We start from the raw sequence: 26,624 nt of genomic DNA, 5'->3' as shown, positions 1-26,624 counted from the left end.
AAGAAACTAAATATTTGCTAAATTGGCGGATTTTGACTAAAACGATACTAGCGCCAACGGATTTGTGGGAAATAAAATTAATATGCATATTGCTAAATTGCATTATGTACACCAATTTGTTTATTTCTAGGCGTCGAAGAAACTTTGACGACTTTGCGGTGCAAATGCCCGCACTTCCCGCCAACAAGTGCAGATACGTCAATAAAAAAATTTGAATCCTATATTTTTTTTATCTTGCATTTGCAAGGCACCGACATCAGCCGTAATGCAAATTTTTTTTAATGGTAACCTTCGCAAATGCCGTCTTTAAGATTCTCATTCTCGTTTCAAATTCAGGATCACATTTAAAATTGTAATAGAACGTAGGTATGTTAATGCAAATTTGCAAACGACTGCATTTCGCGGTTAAATCCAACGTCATTTAAATATATATTTTTACAGAAATGATCACATTTTTTTTTACCAAATTATCATCCATTCAGCAATATGCATTCCAGTATAATCTATTCCTGTCCAATATTACCTATGATTGCGTTGACGACGTCCGTAGAACTGGCCGTGCCGCCGACATCGGGCGTCATGATTCTGTCAATGTTGATAGTTTTGTTGACGGCTTTCCTTATCAGACCGGCGTGGTGATGGTGGCCGAGATGCTCCAGCATGTCCACTGAGGCGTTGATCATGGCGATCGGGTTGGCTACGTTCTTGCCGGCGATAGCGGTACCTGGAAAAAAATTATTATTTATAGATATTTATTACATTGTGCCGTGTGGTTCCCGGTACCAATAGAAAAAAACAATAGGACCACTCCATCTCTTTCCCATGGATGTCGTAAAAGGCGACAAAAGGATAAGCTGTATAAACTTGGTATTCTTCTTTTAGGCGATGCGCTGGCAACCTGTCACTATTTGAATCCCATTTCTATGTAACTTAGAGCCAAATTGCTGGACGTGGCTTATCAGTCTTTTCAAGACTGATGGCTCTGTCTACCCCGCAAGGGATATAGTCGTGATTATATGTATGTATATTTATTATAAATATTTAGTTCAGAAGGAACTTGTAACGGATGTTTGAAATGACCCATAAAACATTGCATAGGTCAGATGGGAGTTGCTTCGTTTACAAACCTGACCCACTCAGTCCAGGGTACATGGGCATCTCAGACTCTTCTCCAGGAAGGTGAGGATGTAACCGGGACTAACATACATACATACGGTCACGTCTATATCCCTTGCGGGGTAGACAGAGCCAACAGTCTTGAAAAGACCGAATGGCCACATTCAGCTATTTGGCTTAATGATAGAATTGAGATTCAAATAGTGACAGGTTGCTAGCCCATCGCCTAAAAAAGAATCCCAAGTTTGTAAGCCTATTCCCTTAGTCGCCTCTTACGACATCCATGGGAAATAGATTGAGTGGTCCTAACGACCGGGAGGAGTATGATGTAAAGCAAAACAATTACCTGTGTTCCTGGTGCCTGGCTCAAACACAGCGTAGTGGTCCCCATAATTCCTGCCGGAGAGAAGACCAGCTCCACCCAGTATACCGCACACCACGTTGGAGACGATGGAACCGTATAGGTTTGTCATTAGCATCACGTCGAATTGGTGGGGTCTGTAATAAAAAAAACAAGGTTACAAAACTAATACAATATTAAAGATTAGAAACTAATACAGATGGGGACAAAAAAAAATTGGTAGTGGCAGCAGTGGGATTCGAACCTAGCCTCTTTGAAATACGAATCCGGATATCTTTGCCAGCGACATTGTAGGTATGTAAATATATATAGCAAACATGTAATCACTAATCGAATACAGTTAAAATTTAAATTACGATGGACTCGCTAAGCGCAGTACTAGCACGTTTATTAGCAGCAGAATAGCGCAATCTACCGCTGAATAAATGAAACTCAATTAAATAACGACCTCATTACTTACATGAAACTTAAAATCTCGCTATTCGAAATAGCGGACATTTCAGTTGGCGGGTTCCAATAACGCGACCAAATTGGTTTTATATTAGCGCCATCTAAAAATTCGACCTCCTTGCGCAAGTACAAGGGTGTAACTTATAACAATGTTAATTATAACTGCAAGGATTTATAAAATATCTTTTAAGAACCAAACCCCAGAAAGCTGTGAACTTACTTGGCGACAAGTTGCATACAGCAATTGTCTATGATCATATCATTATGTTCAATCTCCGGGTACTCCTTGGCCATACGACGGGATGTTTCCAAGAAGAGGCCGTCCGATATCTTCATGATGTTCGCTTTATGGACTGTCGTCACCTGGAATTTGAGATATAATTTTATTATCATCTTTAATTTAATGTATCCCACTGCTGACACCGTATAATATAACATCTGGTTTCTATCTCTAATTACCTGGTTAACAATTATAAGTCATAGAGAAGCATTATTTTGGATAAATACTCATTATCGAAAGCGTGATTTAAACTGGATTAAATTGAGTGGAAAAAAAAAAAGACTGGGTTCAAATCCCACTGCGGCTATATATTTACAACACTTTTCTGAGTTGTGCAAATAAATTGTTTTTAATGATAACTAATGGTTTTATGACATTCGAAAACACTGTGAAGAAACCTGCACTTCAGTCTGCTGTACATACATATAGTCACGTCTATATCACTCGCGGGGTAGACAGAGCTATCAGTCTTAAAAAGACTGAAAGGCCACGTTCAGCTGTATGGCATTGAGATTCAAATAGTGACAGGTTGCTAGGCTAGCTCCAATGCCAAAAAAAGAATCCTACATTTATAAGCCTTTCCCTTAGTCGCTTTTTACGACATCACTTGGGAAAGAGACGGAGTGGTCCTATTCTTTTTTATATTGGTGCCGGGAACCACACGACACATTCCTCCTCTATTTCTTATTTACCTTCTTCCTGCCATTCCTCTTCGCGAATTCGAATGCGAACCTAGCTACGCGCTCGGAGTTGCTCGCGGTAACTACTTTCATCGACTCAATGACCCCCCTAACTGACTCGTGTTCCAACATGGCGTATTCACCTTCAGTGTTTTGTCTGGAAACGTTTAACAATATATTAATTTGGTGCAAATAGTTTTTTGGTTATTTTGAAGCCTATTTTTTAAAAACCGAACCTACTTCATTCATTGTAATCCTTCTAGCTTTGAGATACAGCGGCAACATTCTAAAAAGCCACATTCAGATGTGTGGCTCAAAGATAAGATTGAGATTTAAATAGTGACAGGTTGCTAGCACATCGTCTACAACAGGAATCCCAAGTTTATAAGCCTATCCCTAAGTGATCTTTTACGACATCCGTGGGAAAGATATGGACTGGTTCAATTCTAAAGTGCCGAAAACCACAAGGTACATTATAATAAAAACTCACCTGATAATAACAATATCTATATCTTTATGCCTTGATACAATGCCTGGGTAGGACTTGCAATTGAGAATGTAGGCGTACATGTCCAGTTCGTTGCGGAGGGCCACGTTGCGAGACGTCACGTAGGCTGCCTCACTCTTTGTTTCAATGTTACCCTGAAATATAAAATAAATTAATATATACTCGTATACACAGGACTCGTATAAAGGGTCAGGTCAAAAGTACCCGAAACTGCCGAGCTTGCATGAAGAGAGTTATGAATGTGGATGAAGCAAAGGAAGTATGCAGGGATCGTGGCAAGTGGAAAGAGGTAGTCTCTGCCTACCCCTCCGGGAAAGAGGCGTGATTTTATGTATGTATGTATGTATACACAGGACAAATTACATGTGTGCAGCGAGGTTACGTTCACCAAAAACAAATGGGATCACTCCATCTCTTCCCCATGGATGTCGTAAAAGGCGACTAAGGGATATGCTTACACTCAAGATACTTTCTTCTTTTAGGCGATGGGCTAGCAAACTGAAAATAAAACATGTTTTTTTTTCAAGAAATACATAAGTATTTATTAAAGAAGTCACAAATTCAGTAATTAATTATAGTCAGTTAATTATGCATCGTGCACTCCCTTCCCGTCACGTGTTCACGTCTGTTCCGCGACATGTCGCTGCGTGTTATGCGTGTTTCTCTAGCCGAATAGTCGGCGCTTTGGCCAGTAATACGGCCAAATATACGGTTATTCAGCTAAATACTATTCGAAATACTATTCGTTGCATCTCTAAAATTTATTATAAACCAGCACCATTCATACCTTTAAGCCCACACCGTTCCTCTTGATAGTGGTGATGGCGTACTGCACATCATCATCATTGTCCATTGTGGGGTCAATGTCCACCACTTCGAAGTCGACTGGTGCTCCGATGTACCTGTAAATAGTTGAGTAACTAAAGTTAAACCTAGTTCCAAGCTTTGAAGTTAGTTATGAGGCTGCCCTATTAACTGGTGGTTGAAACCTTAGTTAAGTTTTCCCATCACTATAGTATCTAAGTAAAACTACTAACTAACTAAACAAACAAATTTGTCTACATAGGTAAATATATATGATCATGTCTTTATCCCTTACGAGGCAGAGCCAACAGTCCTAAAGATAAGGGTATGTTCAGATGCATGGCTCAATGATGGCATTGAGATTCAAACCGTGATAGGTTGCACATTACCTAAAAGAAGAATACCAAGTTAATTAGCCTAACCTTTAGTCGCCTTTTTACGGTATCCATGGGAAAGAGATGGAGTGATCCTATTCTAAAGTGCCAGAAACCACATAAGGTGAGAATGTAACCGTGCTTTGTATGATACAGCATACCCCATGAATACCAATTACTAACCTTTTTTCAAAACCAAAATAAATTTTATTTAACAGCCTTATAAAAAGGAGGTTTCTCACTTCAACCATATTTCTTTTTATGTATGTCCATGGATAACTTCGTCATTTATAAACTGATTTTGTTTTTTGTTTGTTGGAAAGGGTTTATCCCATTGTTGGTCCCATGGTAAGGAAACCAGGATCTGATAGTGGAATCCTGAAGAAATTGAGGGAAACTCTCAAAAAAATTGTCTTTCCGACTTGTGTGTTAATTAAGGAAAGAATTTTAAAGCCCTATTATTTATCAATTAAGAATGACAAGATGACCTTCGTGTGTACACACTTCTTCAGCTTACAAATGCAAACAACTGAAATAGACAGGTAACAGACCTGACAATGAGATGTCCATAAGGCTAGGTATTAAAATAGTTCAGAACATTAGTTTTTTTTTTTATGGAAAATGTATGAGTTACCAGTCCCTCGAGACTTGTAATATACATAGAATAGAATCTATTTATAAATAATTGGGTTACCAAATGTACTAGCGATCTTAAGATTACAAGAACAATGTACTAAGTTTTCAATAACTTTAAAAGTCACAAGATAATCAACATAAACTGTTTTATTAGCTCCAAAGTATCAAATTGCATAGGAAAATTGCCACCACATTAACTCACTTGAAAATGTCCCTGACGTAACCCATGCATTCAGGACCAATACCACCACCAGGGAGCATGGTCACGGCATGACGACCACCGTACTGCGCCTTCGGGATTAACTTCTGCTTCCTGATAACTGGTGTCTTGTGTTGCATATCGAAATCGGACAAGGTGGCTGGAGCAGCTGCACTGGAGTAGGATAACCCCTTCATTTCAGGGAGGACCCTCAATTTGGAGAATAATCTCACTGCCATCCTGTTGTATTTTTATTTAATTTATTCGCAAAAATTAATTTATTTCACTCCGAGCAGCTGACAGTTGTTAAATAATCACAGGAAGAGGAAGAAGGAAAATTGGGTGTTCTTAGCTCACTAGATGGCGTTGTTTGGTAAGTATATATGTCAAAACAAACAAGCAAAGAAAACAATCTTTTTTAAGATGTGGCCGAAAAAGGAACTAATTTTAATTAATACAATTTTGGCAGATTCCAATGAAAACAGCGCCATCAAGAACTACACTAATAAGTTTGTTACACACTAGATGGCAGTTTTGTAGCAGTCTTTTGACATTAGGTTTTGTATACACTTGGAAAATCAAAATGTGGCTACCATACCAGAAAGTTTAAATCATGATGAAGTTTGAAATTGATAAGTAAATAATTTCGTTCTACTTATTTAGCTATGCCTTTTGTTTTCAAGTATGTCTACAAAAAAAATCTTACAAAACATTATTTTGGAAAATATTCTATAGCAACCATATGGCAACATTGACATTTTTTTTTCTCAAAAGTTGACGTGTGTAGTTGCCCTATCTTTTCTTCACAGTTCTCGAGGGCGAGCGGGCGTCCATTTTGCTTCGCCATATTGAATTTGGTCGGACATCTTTGGACGCCATGTTTAGGCAGACATATTTTATAAACATTTTCGCGTAATTTTCAAATATTTTTCAGCTAAAATAGCGAACTTTTTTTCACTGAAGTCTGTGGGATTTATCGCGGTAAATATTGTGTGAAAATATTCTGTGCCTACGCAGCAGTCCATATCTGTCTCCAGGGGACCGTTCAGCTTTTGTTACAAGATAAATAGAGGTAAATTATTTCCACCAAAAACATCGTACTTTTTGACATATAGTAACAAGTGTTTCCTATTTTCTATGATTTTACGCTTTTCATTAAGATTTTATAGGACATTAAATGAAGGTCATAATGCGATGGCTTTGTCTTTGCGATGAGTGGCGTGGTTGTTTTATATTTATCTAGAAAATCGGTAGGAGCGGCCCCGGCCGGTCCGGTCAATTCTACCGCACCTGCTCTGAGCTAAAGAGGTTTTTCATTAATGCTGCAGCGTCTAATGCAGCAAAATATTTCGTAATCTCCAAGGGAAACAAAAGGTTATGCATAATATTACACGTTGTAACATGATATTAAATTAAAAGATCGTTTTACTGACAATCATAAATAATTAAACAGTCATTCCACTGTTTATGCCCAACCAAGTAGGTACTGGAATCACCGTATTTGTGTAGGTTCAATAGCTTTCTGTCCGAAAATAACTTGAGATAAGAAAGTAACTGCAAGATGCAGTTATTTTCTTCTACTTTTAATCTACGTACTTATTGTTAACAAAATTGGAAACTGCTTGTTTTTGTCTTATCTTTTTTTTTGTCAACTAGACTATGGAATTTACATAAACAGCCATCAAAATAGCTTCTCAAAATTAATGTATGACAGTGTAATTTCTTAATAATTATTACATAATCATTTATTATGATGTTAACTTACTATGTCTTTTAAGTAAATCAACAATATTACACTAATTACTGGAATCATAAATAGTTAATGTCTTTGAATGAGTTAATTATCCCTTTAATTACATAGAAACCTATGTACCTAGTAAGTTTTGAAGAAAAATGGGTCATTTTTTTATCTATTCTAGATTAAAAATAAATAAATTTATGCACTTTGAAATTTTTATATAAATAAAAAAGAATTGGCCAATAGAAACTTACAGTTGCCAGTAAAATAAATTTAAACTTTAAAATATTTTTTATTTCCCTTTTTTTTTCAAATTATAAATTTTCTATACTTACAAATATATTCACGACTGACTTGTGCACTAGTTTAGTTCAGTATTTTTTGCATGAAAGAGTTACAACACACAACAAACCTTAAAAATTTGCACATTTATAATATTTGTATGATATCATATTGGGGTCCACATATGAATACACTTGACTCCTTCACGAAATCAGCTGTAATACAGATTGATAATATAACATGGTGGATTATTAGACACCGAATCACATTACCTGCCTTCAAAAACTTACTTATGTCTCAGATTGGCCTGTATGTGTGTTTACTGCAAATATCTCAAGTTTTGCTGAACTGATTTAGATATGGTTTTAAGGAAAATGTTTGTATACACTTAGTGGAAGGTTTAACCAACTTCATAAAAGGAGTATGTTGATTAAAAAAGTTTTGCATTTTAGTTTATTAAATTTATTTTAATGACACCTGTTTTATGAAAACTATGAATATTTAAAAATTTGGCCGGAGCCAGAAGGCATAGTAGAATGCAATGCAATCCCAAGCCTTCAAAATGGCAATATGGCAGTGCTGGTGGGGTTTAAGGTATGATGTCAGTGTACCGCTGTGTATTTGTGAGTGCCACACCAACAAGATTGGAAATAGAAAAAAGTAAAAGAAAATACTATATCTTTTATTTCATTGTTTTTCAACGTATTCTCATTGACAAACGATGCATTATTGCATTCCATCGAATCACACCACTGTGGTCATCTGAATGTACATGTACCTACTACCTTAATATTTCAACTGATTTTTTGTTACAGCCTCAAGGCGCGGTTCAAGATGATGAACCAGGAGATCATGTGCGAGGTGGAGATCGGCACGCACGGCGGCATGGGCGAGATAGACGGCGAGGACCAGGTCGGGGTTAAGGTATAATGTTGTAGCCACAGGCAAAATATAACTAGACTCCTCTTAGAATGATGCCATGTTGAATAATCTATTCTACCTACTAATATTATAAAGCTGAAGAGTTTGTTTGTTTGAACGCGCTAATCTCAGGAACTACTGGTTCGAATTGAAAAATTATGTTTGTGTTGAATAGACCATTTATCGAGGAATGCTTTAGGCTATACAACATCACGCTGCAACTATTAGGAGCGAAGAAATAATGAAAAATGTGAAAAAAAAAACAGGGTAAATTATTCATACTTGAGGGCTTCAATGATGCCAAAAATACATAACTATTCCACGCGGACGAAGTCGCGGGCACAGCTAGTAAATTCTATTAGGTTACAAGCCACTCTCGGAAGCATGGGTGAGATGGACGGCGAGGACCAGTTCGATGATATGATGGTATACTAGTAAGTAGTATTACCACGGACATAGTAGCTTTTTTAAAAAGGAAAAACAACTTAAAGTAAGATAGGCAGTTCTCTTTTTACAAAAGTTATTATATCAAGTATGATTTGGGTTTTTGATACTAGATTTTGTGTTCATATGGTCACCATTTGTTAATGCGTGTCTTCTTGTTGCAGTACGAAGAGATAGAGGCTGGTCAGTACGAGGAGTACATAACTGATGACCAGTACGAGGAAGTGGAAGAGCAGGTCATTGGAATGCAGCACCTGGAAGAAGGTATTTACATGTTCATACATATCTTACTACATCTTTATGGGAAGACTTAGATCAAATCGGATATGTCCTTTCAAAAGGTCAGGTCAAGCGTACACGAAACCGACGAGCTTGCATATAGTAGAGACTTATGAATGTGGATGAAGCGAAAGAAGTATGCAGGGATCGTGGCAAGTGGGAAGATGTAGTCTCTGCCAACGTCTCTAGGAGAGAGGCGTGATTTTATGTATGTAATAGTCAAGTGATGTCAAAACAAACTATCGATAGTTTATCGAAATTCGAAACGCTATCGATGGTTGGATATCGAGCGTAAACACTAATAAAGGTAATAGGTATCACCCTTGTTTCGCACAGGGGTAGGTAAAAGCTATGAATTTACACGAGATCTTTACAGATCTCATTTTTAAAGTTTAAATTTTTTAACCCAACACCAAAACCCTCCTGACATTTGTTCCGCTTACGCCGTGGTTAGGAGCCCGGGATCCGCAGACCACGATCCAGGAGTAAGTCAGGTAATTACACCAAGCATTAGCTGTTATTTAAGTATCTCGAGATATAAGACTGCTGAGAATGCTATCCGTAATGATGAGAGGGTACTACGTATGTTTCTTTTTCCACAAAATAACTAACCAAACCTACATCTTAAAGCCATAAACGGAATATAACTTCTCATTCATAATAATTGACGCACCCCGTGTCGGCGACCGCTGACAGATTATAAAATTTCAGTTGGCAGCGAAGAGGTGATCCTGCCGGGCATATCCGGGGAGGAGGTTCTCAATTCTGGCAGCGATAATGTCTATGATTCGGTGTACCAGCCTCCTTCCACTAGCAGGTGAGATAATTATCTCAATCTATGTCATCAGAAAATAACAAGAACTTAATAAATTTTCTAGAAAGTTCATATACTTTCGTTGGATTCTAAACGACACATTTAACATCCACTATTCCGTTAATTGATAAACTTACCGAAATCGTCCGTAAAATAATGGTAAATAAACATGAACCAAACGATTTGAATTTCCTATCTTAAGAAATTCCTGGGAAGTTTATAAACATGCGGGTCTTGTTAGTTTCCGGTGACATATATAAAAGAATAAGGGTGTCTTTTTCATCAACGCCCAGCCTGAACTATAAGCTACAAACTTAAAATTTGGGCATTAGCTTCATATTGTCATGAAGTACGGAGTTAAGAAAGGAATTTCCCAAAATTCCACTCCCAAAGGGGTCAATAAGGGTATATTAAAAAAATTTAAATCTTGATCGATCGACTTATAATTTGGCACGAATGCTCTTTGACAAAAATTATCAAAGGGGTGTCTCTGTGATTTTGACCTGACCCATATTGGATCATGTAGGTATAATTTTTTTTTGAACAATGTATTCTTTTGTGCACATTCTATTCTAAGTTTGGATACAGTAAAATCTCTTTATTCGCGGGGTATATGTTCCATAAATATGCCGCGAATACAGAAACCGTGAATACAGAATGGTAATTTATATGGGTTTATGGGGATACGTTCCTAGATACTCTCTAAGGCGTAAACGATCAAGCATTTCTATTTTCACTTTAAGCGGTAACACAGATTTTTTTCATGTAGAAACGCGTTTCTCAATTTTTTTTGTTGACTTTGTTAATTACGAAGAACGAAGAGAGCAGTAGAGACGTGTTACTCGATCACAATTTTTGTTACCAAATTAAAAGATAAAACAATAAAATAGGCAAAGCGGCTTTTACCAAAGAACGGAACAACAACATTTATATACTTTATTTTTCAGAAATAAGGTTGCTTTCTTCTGTTTGTTTACATTTTCAAAAACGCAAACCGCGGTGTTTGCGGCAAATGCGACAAAGGCGGCTTAGGTCAACGTGCTCGGCGGTACCATTTGACGGCATTTGCAAAAGATATTGCCTTAAACACCTATTGGAATTTTGTATGAACTTTTAGATCCGCGAATAAAGAAATTTTTAGCCGCGAATAAAGAAATTGGGTTGCATTTTTTTAAACCGCGAATAGTGAAAACGCGAATGACGGAAGCGCGAATAGGGAGCTTTTACTGTATTTGTGAAGTTGATGTTGTTGAAGAAAATGCTGCAGTGTAGTTTGATGTTACTGCACTGACGCCTTGAAAGCGGCAGTAAACTTAGTCTTATGTAATTTATTTGACGTCAACCAATGTTGTGAAACCAATAGATATGACAATTATTAAGCGATATGATAGTAGAATAGATTTATTTTCAAAATTGGATACAAGGTATCACTTTTTGACGTTACATAACTTAAATCTAATTATAACTACTACCGCTTCCAAAGCTCATGTGTAGAAAACGCGGCGGAACAAACTACACTGAAGCATTTACATCGGACGTCAATTTACAAATATAGATCTCTTAAATCTAAATCGTGGACGAATGTAGTATCCTATAATAATGAATGAAAATTTTGAATTTGAATTTTGTTGTTTCAGCAGGGGCCGTGGCAGGCCGCGATCAAACACGACCAACACAAACATGACACATTTGATGCCGATCGGTAAGTCTCATGCGTCTCTGTATGTATGTATGTATGTACCTCATGAAAATTGTCTGAATAATTCCACGAATATTTTCGAAATAAAAAGTAGCCTTTGTTCTTCTAAGGGTCAAAGCTATCTGCGCACCAAACTTCATCAATATTAATCCTTTGTATTATAAATCGGAAAGTTTGTGAGTATGTCAGTATGGATGTTTGTTACTCTTTCACACAAAAACTACTACCGATTACGATGCTACTTTTTATCCCGGAGTTCCCGCGGGATTGATTGTTACGTTATGATCGGCTTTCCACGCGGACGAAGTCGCGGGCGGCCTCTAGAAGGTTATGTTAAGAATCGGCCTCTCTCTCAAAACACATCAAAAATAGCTCCCCCTAGAGATTTCTTTTTACATTCACACCCTAGAATAAAAAAATTAAATTAGCCTGATGGCCTCGACAAAGAGTCGACAAATCATGCCTCTATCCCAGGAGGATAGGCAGAGATAACATCCTTCCACAAGCAGTGATGCATACTTCCTTTGCTTCATCCACCATTCATAACTCCTAATGCAAGCTCGGAGGTTTAGGGTAATCTTATTGTCAGGACAAATAAATTATCACCCACACAAAGGTTCTCCACTTAACCCAATGGTAGACTGTCAGATAATGCTATTAGCCTTAAGTCTTTATTTATTGTACTTTACAAATTGTAATTGTTATAATAAAGAATAAATAAATAAATAATGCCTTTATCCCTCTATCCCAGAAGGATAGGCAGAGATAACATCTATCCACTTGACGTGATAGGTACCTACATACCTCCGTCGCTTCATCCACATTCATAACTCTTCATGCAAGCTCGGAGGTTTAGCGTAACCTTGATCTGACTTTTTGCCAGGATATATAATGCCATTATACCTTATGGGGTAAACAGAGCCGATATAAGGCAACATGCCATAATAAAACAACATACATTTATTCAGCCGTATGGTTCCCGGGACCAATAGAAAAAAGAACAGGACCACTCCATCACTTTCCCATGGATGTCGTAAAAGGCGACTAAGGGATATACAATTAAACTTGGGATTCTTCTTTTAGGCGATGGGCTAGCAACCTGTCACTATCTATTTGAATCTCAATTTCTATCATTAAGCCGAACAGCTGCACGTGGCCTATCAGTCTTTTCAAGACTGTTGGCTCTGTTTACTCCGCAAGGGATATACGCGTAATTATATGTTATGTAAAAGGCGACTAAGGGATAAGTTCATAGACTTGGGACACCTCGACGTGACCGTATGTGATGTATGAATGTACATTAACATTATTTGGTTCCAGGTGAAGTGCCAATGGGCATAATGGAGACAGCTGGCCCCGGGCGAGGCACGGCGAGGAGGTGGGAGCAGAAGCAGGTGCAGATCAAAACCATGGAGGGGGAGTTCAGCGTTACCATGTGGGCCACAGGGGAGGATGATGGCAAGTATACACGTTATATCACGCCTCTGTTCCGGTTTAGAATATATATATATATATATATATATATACATATAGCACTCACTCACTGCACTGTCTGCTTTCACTTATTCTAATAACAAAGAGGAATGCCCAAGTTCATAAGTCAATCCCTTAGTCGCATTTATATATATATGTATATTTCCCATGGATGTCGTAAAAAGCGACTATGAAGTGAGTATGAAAGTTTATTTCTTTTAGATAAATTCTTAGATACACATAATGACATGACACGGCAGATGATAGAAGAGAATAAGAAGTTGTTGTTATTTTTAATCTTCTTGACACAATATACAATGGCCAGGGTGTTCGTTATTGATATTGAAACCGTGAAATGTCACTATTTAAATATGAATTCAATTATTAAGCTATACAGCTGAACGTGGCCTTTCAGCTTTTTAATGACTGTTGGTTTGGTCTACCCCGCAAGGGATATAGACGTTATTATATGTTATGTAAAAGGCGACTAAGGGATAAGCTCATAGACTTGGGATTCCTCTTGTAGGCGATGGTCTAGCACGCTGTTACTATTTAAATCTCAATTCGGTTATTAAGCTATACAGCTGAATGTGGCTGTCTAGTCTTTTCAAAACTTTTGACACCGTAATAGAATAAAGACGTGATCATCATATATATATATATGTATATAAAGGTCTAGTTTCTTGTAATAAGGTCGTTATTTAATTTAGTTTTTATTCAGTATAATTAGGGCGGTAGGTTGCGCTATTTCTGCGCCCCTGAATATTGCCGAGGTGATATACAAACGTGGTAATATTGTTTAACTATTTACAGATGATGGATCGAACCCGGAACCCGACCCAGACTACACAGAGTATATGACCGGGAAGAAGAATATACTGAGTGGAGAGCCTATGCCAGGTAAAACATACATACATACATAAATATACCGGACAAATTACACTGATTGAGTTAGCCTCGAAGTAAGTTCGAGACTTGTGTTACGAGATACTAACTTTTATAATAAATATAGTATCGTTCATACTATAACCAAGTCTTATATCCCTTGCGGGGTATACAGGGCCTACAGTCTTGGAAAGACTGATAGGCCACATTCAGCCGTTCGGCTTAATATGGCCATCTCCTGCAAGAATTCCAAATTTATTACCATCATACATACATAAAATCACGCCTTTTCCCCAGAGGGGTAGGCAGAGACTACATCTTTCCACTTGTCCCGATCATATAATCACGTCTATATCCCTTGCGGGGTAGACAGGGCCAACAGTCTTGAAAAGACTGAAAGGCCACGTTCGGTTGTTTGTCTTAAGATGGAAATTAGATTCAAACAGGGTTCCTAGCCGACAAAAGACAGTTTGTAAGGTTGTTAGTGTGTTGGTTACTCTTTCACGCAAAAACTGCAGAACGGATTATCATATAAGTTTGCAGTAATGTAATTTCAGTTATTGGAATACGTAATAAGTAAAAATTTTTTAATTATTGTCTCCTAGTTTGTGGCGGTGGCCATCTTGCTTCAATAACACAGACTAAAAATAATATTTAATTCAATATGTATTGAACCGGGTTAACTTAATGATACTCCTTAAAACACCTATCTATATTCAATAAAGAACAACTGTTAAAATTTAAAATATCTATTTTCAGGTTTAGATTTATCGGACCCCAAGCAGTTGGCAGAGTTTGCTCGGCCCGGACACAAGATCAGGCTGAAGAAACCATCGCCGGAGTCATCAGACAGAACCATAGGTATGAATAAATAAATATCATTCTTTCAATAGTGAAGCCGTTGCCGTGTGGTTCCCGGCACCAACAGAAAAAATAATAGGACCACTCCCTCCGTCTTTTTCCCGTGGATGTCGTAAAAGGCGACTAAGGGATAGGCTTTAAAACTTGGGATTCTTCTTTTAGGTGACGGGCTGACATCCTGTCGCTTTATATTAATCTCAATTCTGTTAGTAAGCCAAAAAACTGAACGTGGCCTATCAGTATTTTCATTTTTCTATTGGTGCCGGGAACCACACGGTACACTTACAAATTAATTTTATATATTAATATTCCAAACTGGATACAAGGTATCACTTATTGACATCATATCACTTAAATCTAATTATAACTACTACCGCTTCCAAAGCGCATGTGTAGAAGTAGCGGCGGAACAAACTACACATTTTCACCGGACGTTAATTTACAAATACATATCTCTTAAATCTAAATCGTGGACGAATGCACATTGTCTACATTAAAATATAGTACCCGGTTGACCGAGCTTTGCTCAGTCTACCAGAGATGGCGCTGATATAGTTTCTTAAAACGCGGTTTTTAAAATGTTTATATATCTTGGGAACCGAGCTTTTCTCGAACCTAGGACCTTGATAAATCGATTCCTTAAGCCGAAAAGCCCTTAATCTGTAACTTTCATGAAAATCGTTGGAGCCGTTTCCTAAATCCTGATTATATATATTATATACAAGAATTGCTCGTTTAAATATATTAGATATATAGGTATTATTATTACTAAATTAATAATTAATTTTATTAAAACTGCAAATCTATCACTCACTAATAATTTTTATATTTTGTATATTTCCAGCGTGCCCGCACAAGGGCTGCACGAAAATGTTCCGCGACAACTCGGCGATGAGGAAGCACCTGCACACGCACGGGCCGCGCGTGCACGTGTGCGCCGAGTGCGGTCAGTTGTATTATACGGACATACGTACACACATACACACATATGTACATACATACGTACATGCATACGTACATACATACATGCATGCATACGTACATACACACTAACATACGTACATATATACATACATACGTACATGCATACATGCATGCATACATGCATACACACATACGTACATACATACATACATGCATGCATGCATGCATACATACATACATAAGTACATACATACATGCATACATACATACGTACATACATACATGCATGCATGCACATACATACTTACATACACACATGCATACATACTAGAGATGCGCCGAGTAACACTATTACCGAGTGAAGTAACACATAATCTATAGTAATACTGTTAAGCTGAAGAGTTTGTTTGTTTGTTTGAACGCGCTAATCTCAGGAAGTAGTGGTTCGAATTGAAATTTTTTTTTGGGTTGAATAGACCATTTTGCGAGGAAGGCTTTAGGCTGTATAACATCACGCTGCAACTATTAGGAGCGAAGAAATAATGGAAAATGTGAAAAAAAACTGGGAAAATTATTCAACCATGAGGGAATAACTATTTCACGCGGACGAAGTCGCGGGCACAGCTAGTAATGAATAAAATTTTTGAATTTGAAACTCTCTTTTCTTCTAAATTGTAAAGCAAATAAATGTTAACAGGCAAAGCCTTCGTGGAGAGTTCAAAGCTGAAGAGGCATCAGTTGGTCCACACCGGGGAGAAGCCTTTCCAGTGCACCTTCGAGGGCTGCGGGAAGCGGTTCTCTTTGGATTTCAATCTCAGGTATGTGTAATATAAGTTTGTCAGCCCTCCCTTGTAATCCCTTAGTCGCCTTTTACGACATCTTGCGGTGTAAACAGAGCCAACATTCTTATGATGGAATTGGGAATCAAATAGTGGCAGGTTGCTAGCCCATCGCCTTCAAGAGGAATCTCAAGTTTATAAGCATACTATATTTTGCACGGGACTTTGAACCTGTGGAAAATTCTAGAAAAAAAGCTTATTATATAAGAAGGCCTATTCTATATCTGTTTTTTCTAGACTGTTGGCTCTGCCTAGCCCGCAAGGTATATAGACATGTCTATATATGTAGGTATGTGTACAATTTCTACTTATCTGTCGATTATCACGTCCTTATTTCTTTACAAAGGTTATGTCAGTTTGATTTTTGTACACTTGCAGAACGCACGTGCGAATTCACACCGGCGACCGCCCGTACGTGTGTCCGTTCGACAGCTGCAACAAGAAGTTCGCTCAGAGCACCAATCTGAAGTCCCACATATTGACCCACGCGAAAGCAAAGTAAGATTTTGTTGATCATAAAAGTTTTATCAATTTGTGCAATCTTCAATGAAAAACGTCATGTGGTTCTTGATACATTAGTATAGGACCACTCTTATCTCGCTCCAAGGAATGTCGTGTTAGGCCCCTTCCTGACTTGGCGGTGCGGTATCGGTATGCGGTAATTTATATTTTACCGCGACTTTACTAATGTCGCTCAGATCTCCTCACTAGGCGGTATACTGTTGGTATGCTTTCGGTATAAAACAGTAGGATCTTGGCAGAATCGTTCTTTCCGCCGCCATTTTGTTTACCAAATACACGCGGTGTGCGCTCGGCATGCAGGCTTTTACTGGCTGTCCGACCCGCGCCCCGCGTCCGCGCAGCCCGCGCCAATCAGGACGCGTGCATTCAAATATAGGCGCTCGGTAAGCTTTCGGTACCGATGCGGTATACCGAAACGAAACCGCACCGCCAAGTCAGGAAGGGGCCTAAGGCGACTAAGACACAGGCTTGGAATTCGTAGGCGATCGGCTAACAACCTGTCACTTGATTTGAATCCCGATACCATTGTTTAGCAATACAGATGAACCTGTCCTTTCAGTCTGTTGGCTCTGTGCAGGTGTATATTGCATGAAGTAATAGTTAAAGCAAAAGAAGTATCAGAAAATAGCAAGTGGAAAGACTTAGTCTCTGCGGTCTGCCTACCCTTCCAGGACATAAGCATAATTGATTTCATATATTGTTGAATCTTTACATTGATACCATTACCACTTAATTCAACAAAATGGTTTCATATTCCAGATCGAGAAACTCCCTATCCCGCAACGGAGGCAACTCGTACGAGTCAGCCCGGACGACGCCCCAGTTCGTCCAGCTGGAGATGTCCCCGGATGACTCCAACCACCAGCTGATCTTCTACACGCACGAATGAAGCTCGTCCTCCAGCGAGGACGGGGTGCCGTGATCTGACGGGGTGGACGAAGCCCCGTGAGCTGGCCAGGCGCCCCTCTCGGATCCTGGAGGATATAATAGTGTTTTAGTGTTGAACTTTGTTAAAAACTGTGGTGATGTGTCAAAAGAAGCTGTGGTGATGTAGGAGTGTTAAGTGATCTGAGGTGATGTAGGATTTAATAGGGTAAAATTGTTTTGTGTGAATATGGGACTTATTGCATTATCGGCAAGTGAGGAACAAATAAATTTCAGTTGCACCATCCCAGAGGGATCTGGAAGAGAACCAATGATGATTGTGTGTAACTGATCCCTGATTTGTTCTTGATTGATGAGATGAAGGATTTTAATTGTGATCTGCAGAGACGTTGGCTTTTATAGTGACAAACTGTAATTGTTTATGCCAAAGCAGTTGTCTGTGATCTACTTGAAGCCTGATGATGTCTATGGTTTGTTTTGTTGATATAATCAGTGATCATAATCCGGTCTGTGATCATAAATGAACATAATCAGTGTCGGAACTTGGTGAACCAAAATAGTTAAGACATTCTGTAGTAGTTATGGGTTTTGGAAGACTAAGAATACCCATGCAACATGAGTGATATTGACTCTTAAAGTGTAAAGACTTTAATAAAATTACCTAGTTCTCTGATGATTTAATGTGGCCATTTATGTAAAATCTTAATGATGAACATAGAGTTAAGAATAACATAAAACAATAGAAATGCCATATTATGCTTGAAGTTAAAGAAAGAGTTTGTATAGCACAATTTTCAAAGCAGTTTCGGCGGTAGGTTGCGCTACATATTCACCGTCGAATATGCCCGAGGTGGCTTATAAATGTGGCAATAGTGCTGTATGATTCCATACTTTTTAATTTGGGATCACCTCGCCAAGTTCTATTCCATAGAATCTATCCTATAGACTTGGTGGTACACTTCTATAGTTTTATATTATTCCAAATTCTATGAAGTGACAATTTTTTTATCTGCCAAATAAGTAGAAAAAATGTTGTTCAATGTTGAGTTCCCTTTGATACGAAAGCTTGTTTAAACAAAATGGTAAAACTTATTATTAATAAAAGAGGAAATTTAGTTTTGTTTAGTTCGTGTCGTGATCCTAGAAGTCCAGAGTTCCTAACTCTGTTATTTGATGTTTCCTCTACAAGCATAATGAACTTTAGGTTTGTAATATTTAAATTAATTATTGTACATAATAGTTGCTATGTATGTAAAAATAAATTTATAGTTTTTTAAAATTTCGTTTTCCAAATAAAGAACCTACCTACTAATAAGTTACAATTTTTTTTAATCAACTTTATTGCAAATATTTGTTGCTTTGTAATTTCTCAGACACTTTAATAATCTAAAATTTGAAAGCCGATAAAAACATATTTTTGCACACACAAACAAAGCAACAATTATACCTACTTTTTATCTTTGGAATATAAACAAGAACATAAAAGATAACATTGAAATCTAATTGGGTAAAAATTACTTACATAAAGAGTTAAAAAAAATGTTTTTTGAGAGAAGAAAGTATACTAAGATTTTAAAATTAAATAGATTTACATGTTATATAAAAAAAATTACATATATAAATAAAAATAGATTAACTTTTTAAAAACAAAATTTTTCACCCATCACACCTTTCGATTCGCCAAATCTTTTATTATGCAAACTTCTGTGAGATTCTCAAGGCAAGAGTGAATATGTATTATTTGAGCTTACGGTACCTCCTTAGGCCTTACCGCCAGGAAGATAGAGGTAAATCTTATTCAAAATTATAACTTAAAAAAAATTGCTGTGATTAAGACTAAAAAATTTATATATATAATGTCTATTATTGGTATATTTTCTTCTTCCAAAAGTGTATTACGCTTGATAAATACCTTGTGTACATTTTGTACTATAACATAGATATGCCAAAAATAATGTTTTTGTAATATAGAATATTATTTTAACCAAGGAGAATGCATTTATAATGTTTTGTACATAGTTTTGCTGTGAAATTATTTTGACAAACTTAAATTTTAGATATTTTTATTGTTAATTGAAAAAAGTTATGTGCATAATTTTGTTTCAACACACTTTGTCATTCAATTTTGAATTTTCTACCGATCAACTTGGGAGAAAGTACATTTCTTGTATGTATGTTTGTAAGGCGTTAACTTTCGAACTGTAATGAAAATATTTGTCAGGTTTTGATCAAATTTAAAAATGTGTGTTTAAACTGTCAATAGATTTTTTTAAATTCTTAGGCCATCATCAGTCAGCTTAGTAATTTTTGAGATATTCACAATTTTTAAAAAATCATTAATTAACCTTATGTGAAATTTCGCGGCGAACGAATAGTAAGAATGATTAAGAAGTTTAACAGTTGGATTAGATTTTATTTATGTTAGCATTTTTACACAAAGCAGAACGATGGATAATTTTTTTAAACATTTAAAACATCAATTTATTATGTATCCAAAATGTAAAGATTGCATTCTCCTTTTTTAAATATGAAACAAAATTATCACAAAAAAACTGAGACCCAAATTTAATTTAAATATTTTCGTAAATATTGTATGTTTCATCATAAACAATTAAGAACTAGATTTATTCCGCAGCTTGTGTGAATTTAACGCTACCTACAAAACAACAGTATTTTCGCAAATTGTAGTAACTTTAGATTTTACCGGGATGAAATTGTACCCTATGTCCTTCACACACCCAACTTTCACTACCATACATAAGTGTTGGAACCAACACGCCCTTATGCACAGCCAAATGAGCTTTTAAGGAGTCTGACTGCTTATAAAGGCATGCAACACTCCATTCAACCTGTTCCCCGCATTCACTCTTCTTTCAATAAACTCTTCTATCATTATTATAATCACAATATCACTAATCACAATCATATCACTTATTATATGATATTACTAGCTTTTAATAGAAGCTTTATTAGCCCCAGCTACAAAAGAATATAGGTTTTTCGCAATGGCACGGAAACTATAGTTTTTGTTCATTGATAGGCTGGTAAAAAGAAAACAAACTTGCTTTCGTATTTATTATAATATTCATTCATATGATCACATCTATATCCCTTGCGGGGTAGACAGAGCCAGCAGTCTTGAAAGAAAAATATTCAAGTATCCTGGAAAGATATATGATACACTACATAACTAAATAATTTAAGCTCTTCTTCTTACTGGTTTAATATGGAAGAACTATTTTTAGATAATTTTGTTTCATATAATATTTTGTAAGTTAAATAATTTCGAGATAGTCACATTAGATTAAGGTTTTGTAACGACTGATGTATATATTTTCTGTTTCTTTTCACAATACTCTTCAGCCATATCGAATTATTTAAACACAATAAAAATATAGAGAAATATTTCCTTTGAAAATTATTTAAAATTTCGTTTATTTTGGGCATTCAAAGTAAAATATTTCAATGTGGCTGAAGAGTTGTTTACTTGAGAAACAATAAAATGTAAATATTTATATAAATTGGGTTTTATTTGATTGCGCCTTCCACTGTTACAGGAGTTAGGTAAATCAGACTCTTAATGTAAAGAGCATAGGTAAATGTTTCCTATGAAAATAAGGTAAATTTTACCCCACTTTGTAGCAATCATTTTCACTAAAAGATGAGCAAACCTATGCATAAACACACAACGCTATGGAAAGGTGATTTATAAACCTGACTCCGTATAAAAGATAGTAGGTAAACCATATTTATAACTGAGAATACATAAGAAAAGGTGATAATTTATCAAATATGTAAGTAAGCCCTGATTCCTAAAGAAAAGGTGATATTTAATCCTGACTCCTATATGAAAAGGAAGTGGATAATATACATTATATTTTCAAAAAAAAATTGATTCTTCTACTGACTGGGCAGAATAGCCTCTGTTCATTAGGCTGTTTTATAAAAGCTGTTAAAAAATTAAATGACGTGTATTTTGACATTGACATGCCAAAATAAAATAAGTGACGTGTAAAGTGTATTCGTCGGCGCCCCAAAGTTTTGTAATTCCCGTAAAGAAAAAGCTCAAAATGAGCTCTTTCAAGCGTGATAAGAAAGAAGAAGAGGATGGCGGAGGCAACCCTTACCAGAACCTTGACAAAACCATCGTTTTACAAGAAGCAAGATACTTTAATCAGACTCCGGTTAATCCGCGAAAATGCTGCCTGATTTTGTCGAGAGTCCTGTATTTACTGAATCAAGGGGAGAAATTGACGACACAGGAGGCTACCGAAGCGTTTTTCGCGACCACCAAATTGTTTCAGTCTAAGGATGTGATGTTACGCCGTATGGTATACCTGTGTATCAAGGAGTTGAGTACGTTGGCGCAAGATGTTATCATTGTAACTTCTTCGTTGACGAAAGACATGACTGGGAAGGAGGATTTGTACCGTGCGGCGGCTATAAGAGCATTGTGCAGTATAACTGATAGTACCATGTTGCAGGCTATAGAAAGATACATGAAACAGGCCATTGTTGATAAGAATCCTGCTGTGAGCTCTGCTGCGCTGGTATCCGCTTTGCATCTATCTGCGACTGCGCCGGATTTGGTGCGGCGGTGGTCGAATGAAGCTCAGGTTTGTTATATATAAACAAATTAATATTTCACAGTTAATAGGAATGTTTTGATTTATAATATTAATTTTTTCATGCAACTCCAAAATAGGCTTTGCTCAGCATAATGTGAGCTTTCCACACAAAGCATAATAAAAATTATATTTCCTAGTTCGAGAAAGTGTGAGGAGATTCAAGTAAAAATTGAATCTTTACTAATTTGGTAAATGCGAAAGTAATTTTGTTAGTTTTTTCTTTATGCCTTATCTCCTGAACAAATCTTAAAATTTTGCATGTAGGTTATGAGTCTGGAGAAGAACATGGGGTTTATTTTCATCCCAATAAACCTATAGTTCTTGTGGTATTCATGAAATTCTTTTGTAGGCATCATTCTTCTTTTGTAGGCAGCACAAAATTCGCACAGACGAAGCTGCAAACATTTAGTAATAAATATTTTTAATCACATGGACATAAAATAATCCACTTCTACAATTGCTTTAAATAGAATTAAAAATAAAATATAGAATTTGCAACCAAAAATACTAAGTTTGACCACAAAAACATAATCCTTGAATTTCAGCTGTTGTTCCGATAGTCGATAGTTTTGTTATTTCACAAACTTTCTAGAAAGGCATAACTGAATTGTATTAACTTTGTGATCAGTCTGCACAGTGCCAGTATCATCTGCCATATTTCGCACAAACAGCCAATCTTAAGAAAATTAAGCATAAAAAAACGTGTTCTTCCAATCACTAGCCAATTTTTTTATATGGCAAGTAATTTTGTAACTTCAATTCATATGAGCTGAAAATTTTCTTTTCAACGCTTTGTTTTAATTTTTTACAGGAAGCAATCTCGAACAACGCCATGGTGTCCTACCACGCGCTCGGCGTCGTCGCCAGCACACGTAAAAACGACAAGCTTTCCACTGTCAAACTTGTCTCTGGTCTCATCCACTCAGTCATTAAATCCCCTTACACCCTCTGTCTTCTCATCCGTTTAGCTGCACAGCTCGTTGATGACGATGAAAGCGATGCTGCCCAACCTTACATCAACTTCATTGAATGCTGCCTTCGCCATAAATCAGAAATGGTCATTTATGAAGCTGCTCACGCGATAGTGAACCTCAGGAAAACTGCTAGGGACCTCGCGCCAGCCGTTTCCGTACTCCAACTATTCTGCGGCTCTTCCAAAGCCTCTCTGAGACTTGCCGGAGCAAGAACATTGGCTAGATTGACCGCGAAACATCCCACAGCAGTCGCCGCGTGCGCTGTTGACTTGGAGAACTTGATATCTGACCCGAATAGGTCCGTAGCCACGTTGGCTGTTACCACGTTGTTAGCTACTGGTGCAGAGAGCTCGGTTGACAGACTAATGAAGCAGATTTCAAGTTTCGTGACAGAAATATCTGACGAATTCAAAATCGTCGTCGTTAGAGCTATAAGGCGTCTTTGTACTAAGTTTCCGAGAAAGCATCAGGCATTGGCCGCTTTTTTGGCCGGCATGCTTCGTGACGAGGGCGGGTTGGAGTATAAAGCGGCGATCGCTGATGCTATAATTGCACTGGTTGAAGAAAACCCGGAAGCGAAGGAAACAGGGCTGGCACATCTCTGCGAGTTCATTGAAGATTGCGAACATACAGCTTTGGCTGTTCGTATACTGCACCTCCTAGGCCGTGAAGGCCCTAAATCACGTCAGCCATCAAGGTACATCAGATTCATTTACAACAGAGTAATTTTAGAATCGGGGCCCGTTCGGGCCGCTGCCGTATCGGCCGTAGCACAATTCGGCGCTCAAAGACCAGAGTTGCTGCCGAATATAAGCGTTCTTCTATCCAGATGCCAAATGGATGACGAGGACGAAGTACGAGACCGTGCAATATATTACAGCGCAATTTTGGAGACCGGAGACCCTCAATTGATCAACGATTACATCGTAAATGTTCCAAAACCCAACGCAGTATTGCTTGAAAAGGCTCTGAGAGACCATTTGGCTACCCGCCCTGATGAACCATTCGATATGAACACGGTACCCACTGAGGAAGAACCTAAGGAAAACAAAGAAGAGATAGTCGAGATTGAAGTGAAGAAACCCGTACAAATGTCCCTGGAAGAGCTTTACGCAGAGCAGCTCTCCAAGATCGTGGGAATAGAAAGACTGGGGCCAGTATTCAAGACGAATCAGCCAGTAGATTTAACCGAAGCGGAAACGGAGTACAGAGTTCGCTTGCTGAAACATATCTTTGGAAGGCACATGATCCTTCAATTCGAGTGTGTGAACACCCTAAGCGATCAGCTATTAGAAGAGGTTCAAGTCAGGCTTGAATGCCCTCCAGAATATGAAGTGAAATCAGTCACTCCGTGTCCAAAACTTGTGTACGATAAACCTGGGAATGTTTTCGTAATAATTGAATTCCCGAGCGCTTTCCTAGACAGTCTCGGCACTTTCGGTGCGACTTTGGAGTTTGTCGTCCGCGACTGCGACCCTACAACCGGGCAGCCTGATCCTGGGGAAGGTTACGCAGATTCGTATCCACTTGAGGAGTTCGAAATAGGCTGTTCTGATCAGATAAGGGCTCGCGCGGCTGCGGATGACTGGGACCAGACTTGGGAGAGAGCGTCTAACGCCCCCGAAGCGTCGGATACATTCGTTTTGTCTCAGAACGATGTGAATGAGGCTGCGAAAGCTGTGTGTGAGCATCTTGGTTTGCCTAAAGCTGCTATAATAGGAGAAGCAGTGAAGGAGATTCGTGGAGGTGGAATATTTAGAGGTGGCGCTCCGGTACTGGTAAGAGCTCGCTTGGCAGGCAGCAGTAGCGGAGTTACAATGAAGTTGGCGGCTCGGTCGCCCAGGGAGGATGTCGCACAGTTGCTTTTGGCAGCAGTCGGTTAAGTATTATGTCCGTATTGCATTTACATTTGTCAATATTCATATTAAATTAAGAAAATAAATCTGTATAACTATTTATGATCATGATATTCCGATAAATAAATAGTGTTTGAATGAAATGAAATTTCAGTAATGGATCTAAAAATTATACATTGTTTTATTTTGTTTTGAATAAAAGATGATGCCCATTTATTTTTTTAAGGACGTGAGCGATGATTTATTTTATAGAAAAAGAAGAATGCTGTGCAGAATTGAATGTATTTTTTTTGTATTCACAACTGGCGATGAAACTTTTCGAATCTATCACATTCTATTTTTTTAAACTAATTTTATTAGTGCGGTATAATATTATTTTAAGAGTGATGAGGCATATATTCAATATACTTACAGCTTAGAATATTCTGACGTAGGAGAAAAACGAAAATTTATACAAGATTAATATGTTAAGACCTTCCTGAGGTTATGACCTCAGGATTCTCAGTTACATGTAAACTTATAAAAGAGTACCGTTTGCATGTTCAACGTACCTGTAGCGACATCTTTACGCCACAAGTCTCAACAGCCAATCACGCGACGCTATCAGCCAATAACAGCGAACAGTCTAAATCGCGCAAGCATAATTTTCACGGATTGGAGCATATATACAACCTCCGACATAACATAGCATACAAAAGGATCTCCCCTTCCCATACCAATAAATGTATGTATATATTTAATTATTATGCAAGACAAGTAAACATTTTACGGTCAATTACAATTGACCGTAAAATGTTTACTCGTATATGTAAAGAAAATAAAACAATTCTTTTGAAAAAATAATCATTTATTTCAACTATGTCAAACAAAAAATTAATTGTTGTCAAAAAATATTTATATATTTATATGAAACATAAACTGTAATAAACTTATACAATATAAAAACAACACTTGGCATGGCCTAGTGAAAAAAAAAACAAAAGTTATGCTTATCTATACTTCCATAATACTTATATTAATAACAATGCTGTGCGTTCATATTGAGTTCTGTACTTAATCATCATAAGAATATGCACATTCGTCGAATATGCATGAAAAGAGTAATGAGCGTAGAGGAATCGGGAGAGATCTGTAAGGATCGTAGCGAGTGGAAATCCATGTCACGGGTGAAACGCTGAATCGATTTTAATGG

General features: G+C 37.4%; 3 protein-coding genes across 7 annotated transcripts; 2 read left to right on the top strand and 1 right to left on the bottom strand.

The window, feature by feature from the left end:
* Positions 1–311: 311 nt before the first annotated feature.
* Positions 312–5,752, bottom strand: LOC106141410 (isocitrate dehydrogenase [NAD] subunit gamma, mitochondrial). Its single transcript, XM_060952995.1, has 7 exons — positions 5,412–5,752; positions 4,183–4,297; positions 3,378–3,529; positions 2,900–3,044; positions 2,148–2,290; positions 1,463–1,614; positions 312–724 (listed from the first exon to the last, which is right to left on the bottom strand). The coding sequence occupies exons 1-7, from the start codon at positions 5,645–5,647 to the stop codon at positions 504–506; spliced, it is 1,164 nt and encodes a 387-aa protein (XP_060808978.1). The 5' UTR covers positions 5,648–5,752; the 3' UTR covers positions 312–503.
* Positions 5,753–6,220: 468 nt separating this feature from the next.
* LOC106140457 (transcriptional repressor protein YY1) lies at positions 6,221–18,313 on the top strand. 5 transcript variants are annotated; one of them, XM_060952954.1, is made up of 12 exons: positions 6,221–6,480; positions 8,244–8,340; positions 8,958–9,057; positions 9,784–9,889; positions 11,524–11,588; positions 12,906–13,043; positions 13,872–13,958; positions 14,703–14,804; positions 15,649–15,750; positions 16,426–16,546; positions 16,946–17,065; positions 17,849–18,313. In XM_060952954.1, the coding sequence occupies exons 2-12, from the start codon at positions 8,263–8,265 to the stop codon at positions 17,976–17,978; spliced, it is 1,149 nt and encodes a 382-aa protein (XP_060808937.1). In that variant the 5' UTR covers positions 6,221–6,480; positions 8,244–8,262; the 3' UTR covers positions 17,979–18,313. The 5 variants fall into 5 exon arrangements, with proteins under 5 accessions (XP_060808937.1, XP_060808935.1, XP_060808936.1 ...); XM_060952952.1 differs by having other exon boundaries at positions 9,769–9,889; XM_060952953.1 differs by having other exon boundaries at positions 8,244–8,352.
* A 3,647-nt stretch (positions 18,314–21,960) lies between these two features.
* LOC106140459 (coatomer subunit gamma) lies at positions 21,961–25,604 on the top strand. The gene is made up of 2 exons (XM_060952956.1): positions 21,961–22,590; positions 23,414–25,604. Exons 1-2 carry the CDS (start codon positions 22,045–22,047, stop codon positions 25,457–25,459), a joined length of 2,592 nt encoding a protein of 863 aa, XP_060808939.1. The 5' UTR covers positions 21,961–22,044; the 3' UTR covers positions 25,460–25,604.
* The last annotated feature ends 1,020 nt before the right edge of the window (positions 25,605–26,624 follow it).

The sequence above is a fragment of the Amyelois transitella genome, chromosome 30, assembly GCF_032362555.1.
Source record: "Amyelois transitella isolate CPQ chromosome 30, ilAmyTran1.1, whole genome shotgun sequence".
Classification (NCBI taxonomy): Eukaryota; Metazoa; Arthropoda; class Insecta; order Lepidoptera; family Pyralidae; genus Amyelois; species Amyelois transitella.
Note: the sequence above shows the minus strand (reverse complement) of the source record. Positions and strands in the feature narration are given on the sequence as shown.

Bases quoted from the DNA above. Each gene is read 5' to 3' on its own strand.
- LOC106141410 (XM_060952995.1), bottom strand. From the start codon at position 5,647: ATGGCAGTGAGATTATTCTCCAAATTGAGGGTCCTCCCTGAAATGAAG. The intron at 3,530-4,182 runs GTATGAATGGTG...TTTATATTTCAG, and splicing joins GGAACGGTGTGGGCTTAAAG to GGTAACATTGAAACAAAGAG. The intron at 2,291-2,899 runs GTAAATAAGAAA...CTCAAATTCCAG, and splicing joins AGAGGAATGGCAGGAAGAAG to GTGACGACAGTCCATAAAGC.
- LOC106140457 (XM_060952950.1), top strand. From the start codon at position 8,263: ATGATGAACCAGGAGATCATGTGCGAGGTGGAGATCGGCACGCACGGC. The intron at 9,058-9,768 runs GTATTTACATGT...GACCGCTGACAG, and splicing joins AATGCAGCACCTGGAAGAAG to ATTATAAAATTTCAGTTGGC. The intron at 14,805-15,648 runs GTATGAATAAAT...GTATATTTCCAG, and splicing joins GTCATCAGACAGAACCATAG to CGTGCCCGCACAAGGGCTGC.
- LOC106140459 (XM_060952956.1), top strand. From the start codon at position 22,045: ATGAGCTCTTTCAAGCGTGATAAGAAAGAAGAAGAGGATGGCGGAGGC. The intron at 22,591-23,413 runs GTTTGTTATATA...AATTTTTTACAG, and splicing joins GGTGGTCGAATGAAGCTCAG to GAAGCAATCTCGAACAACGC.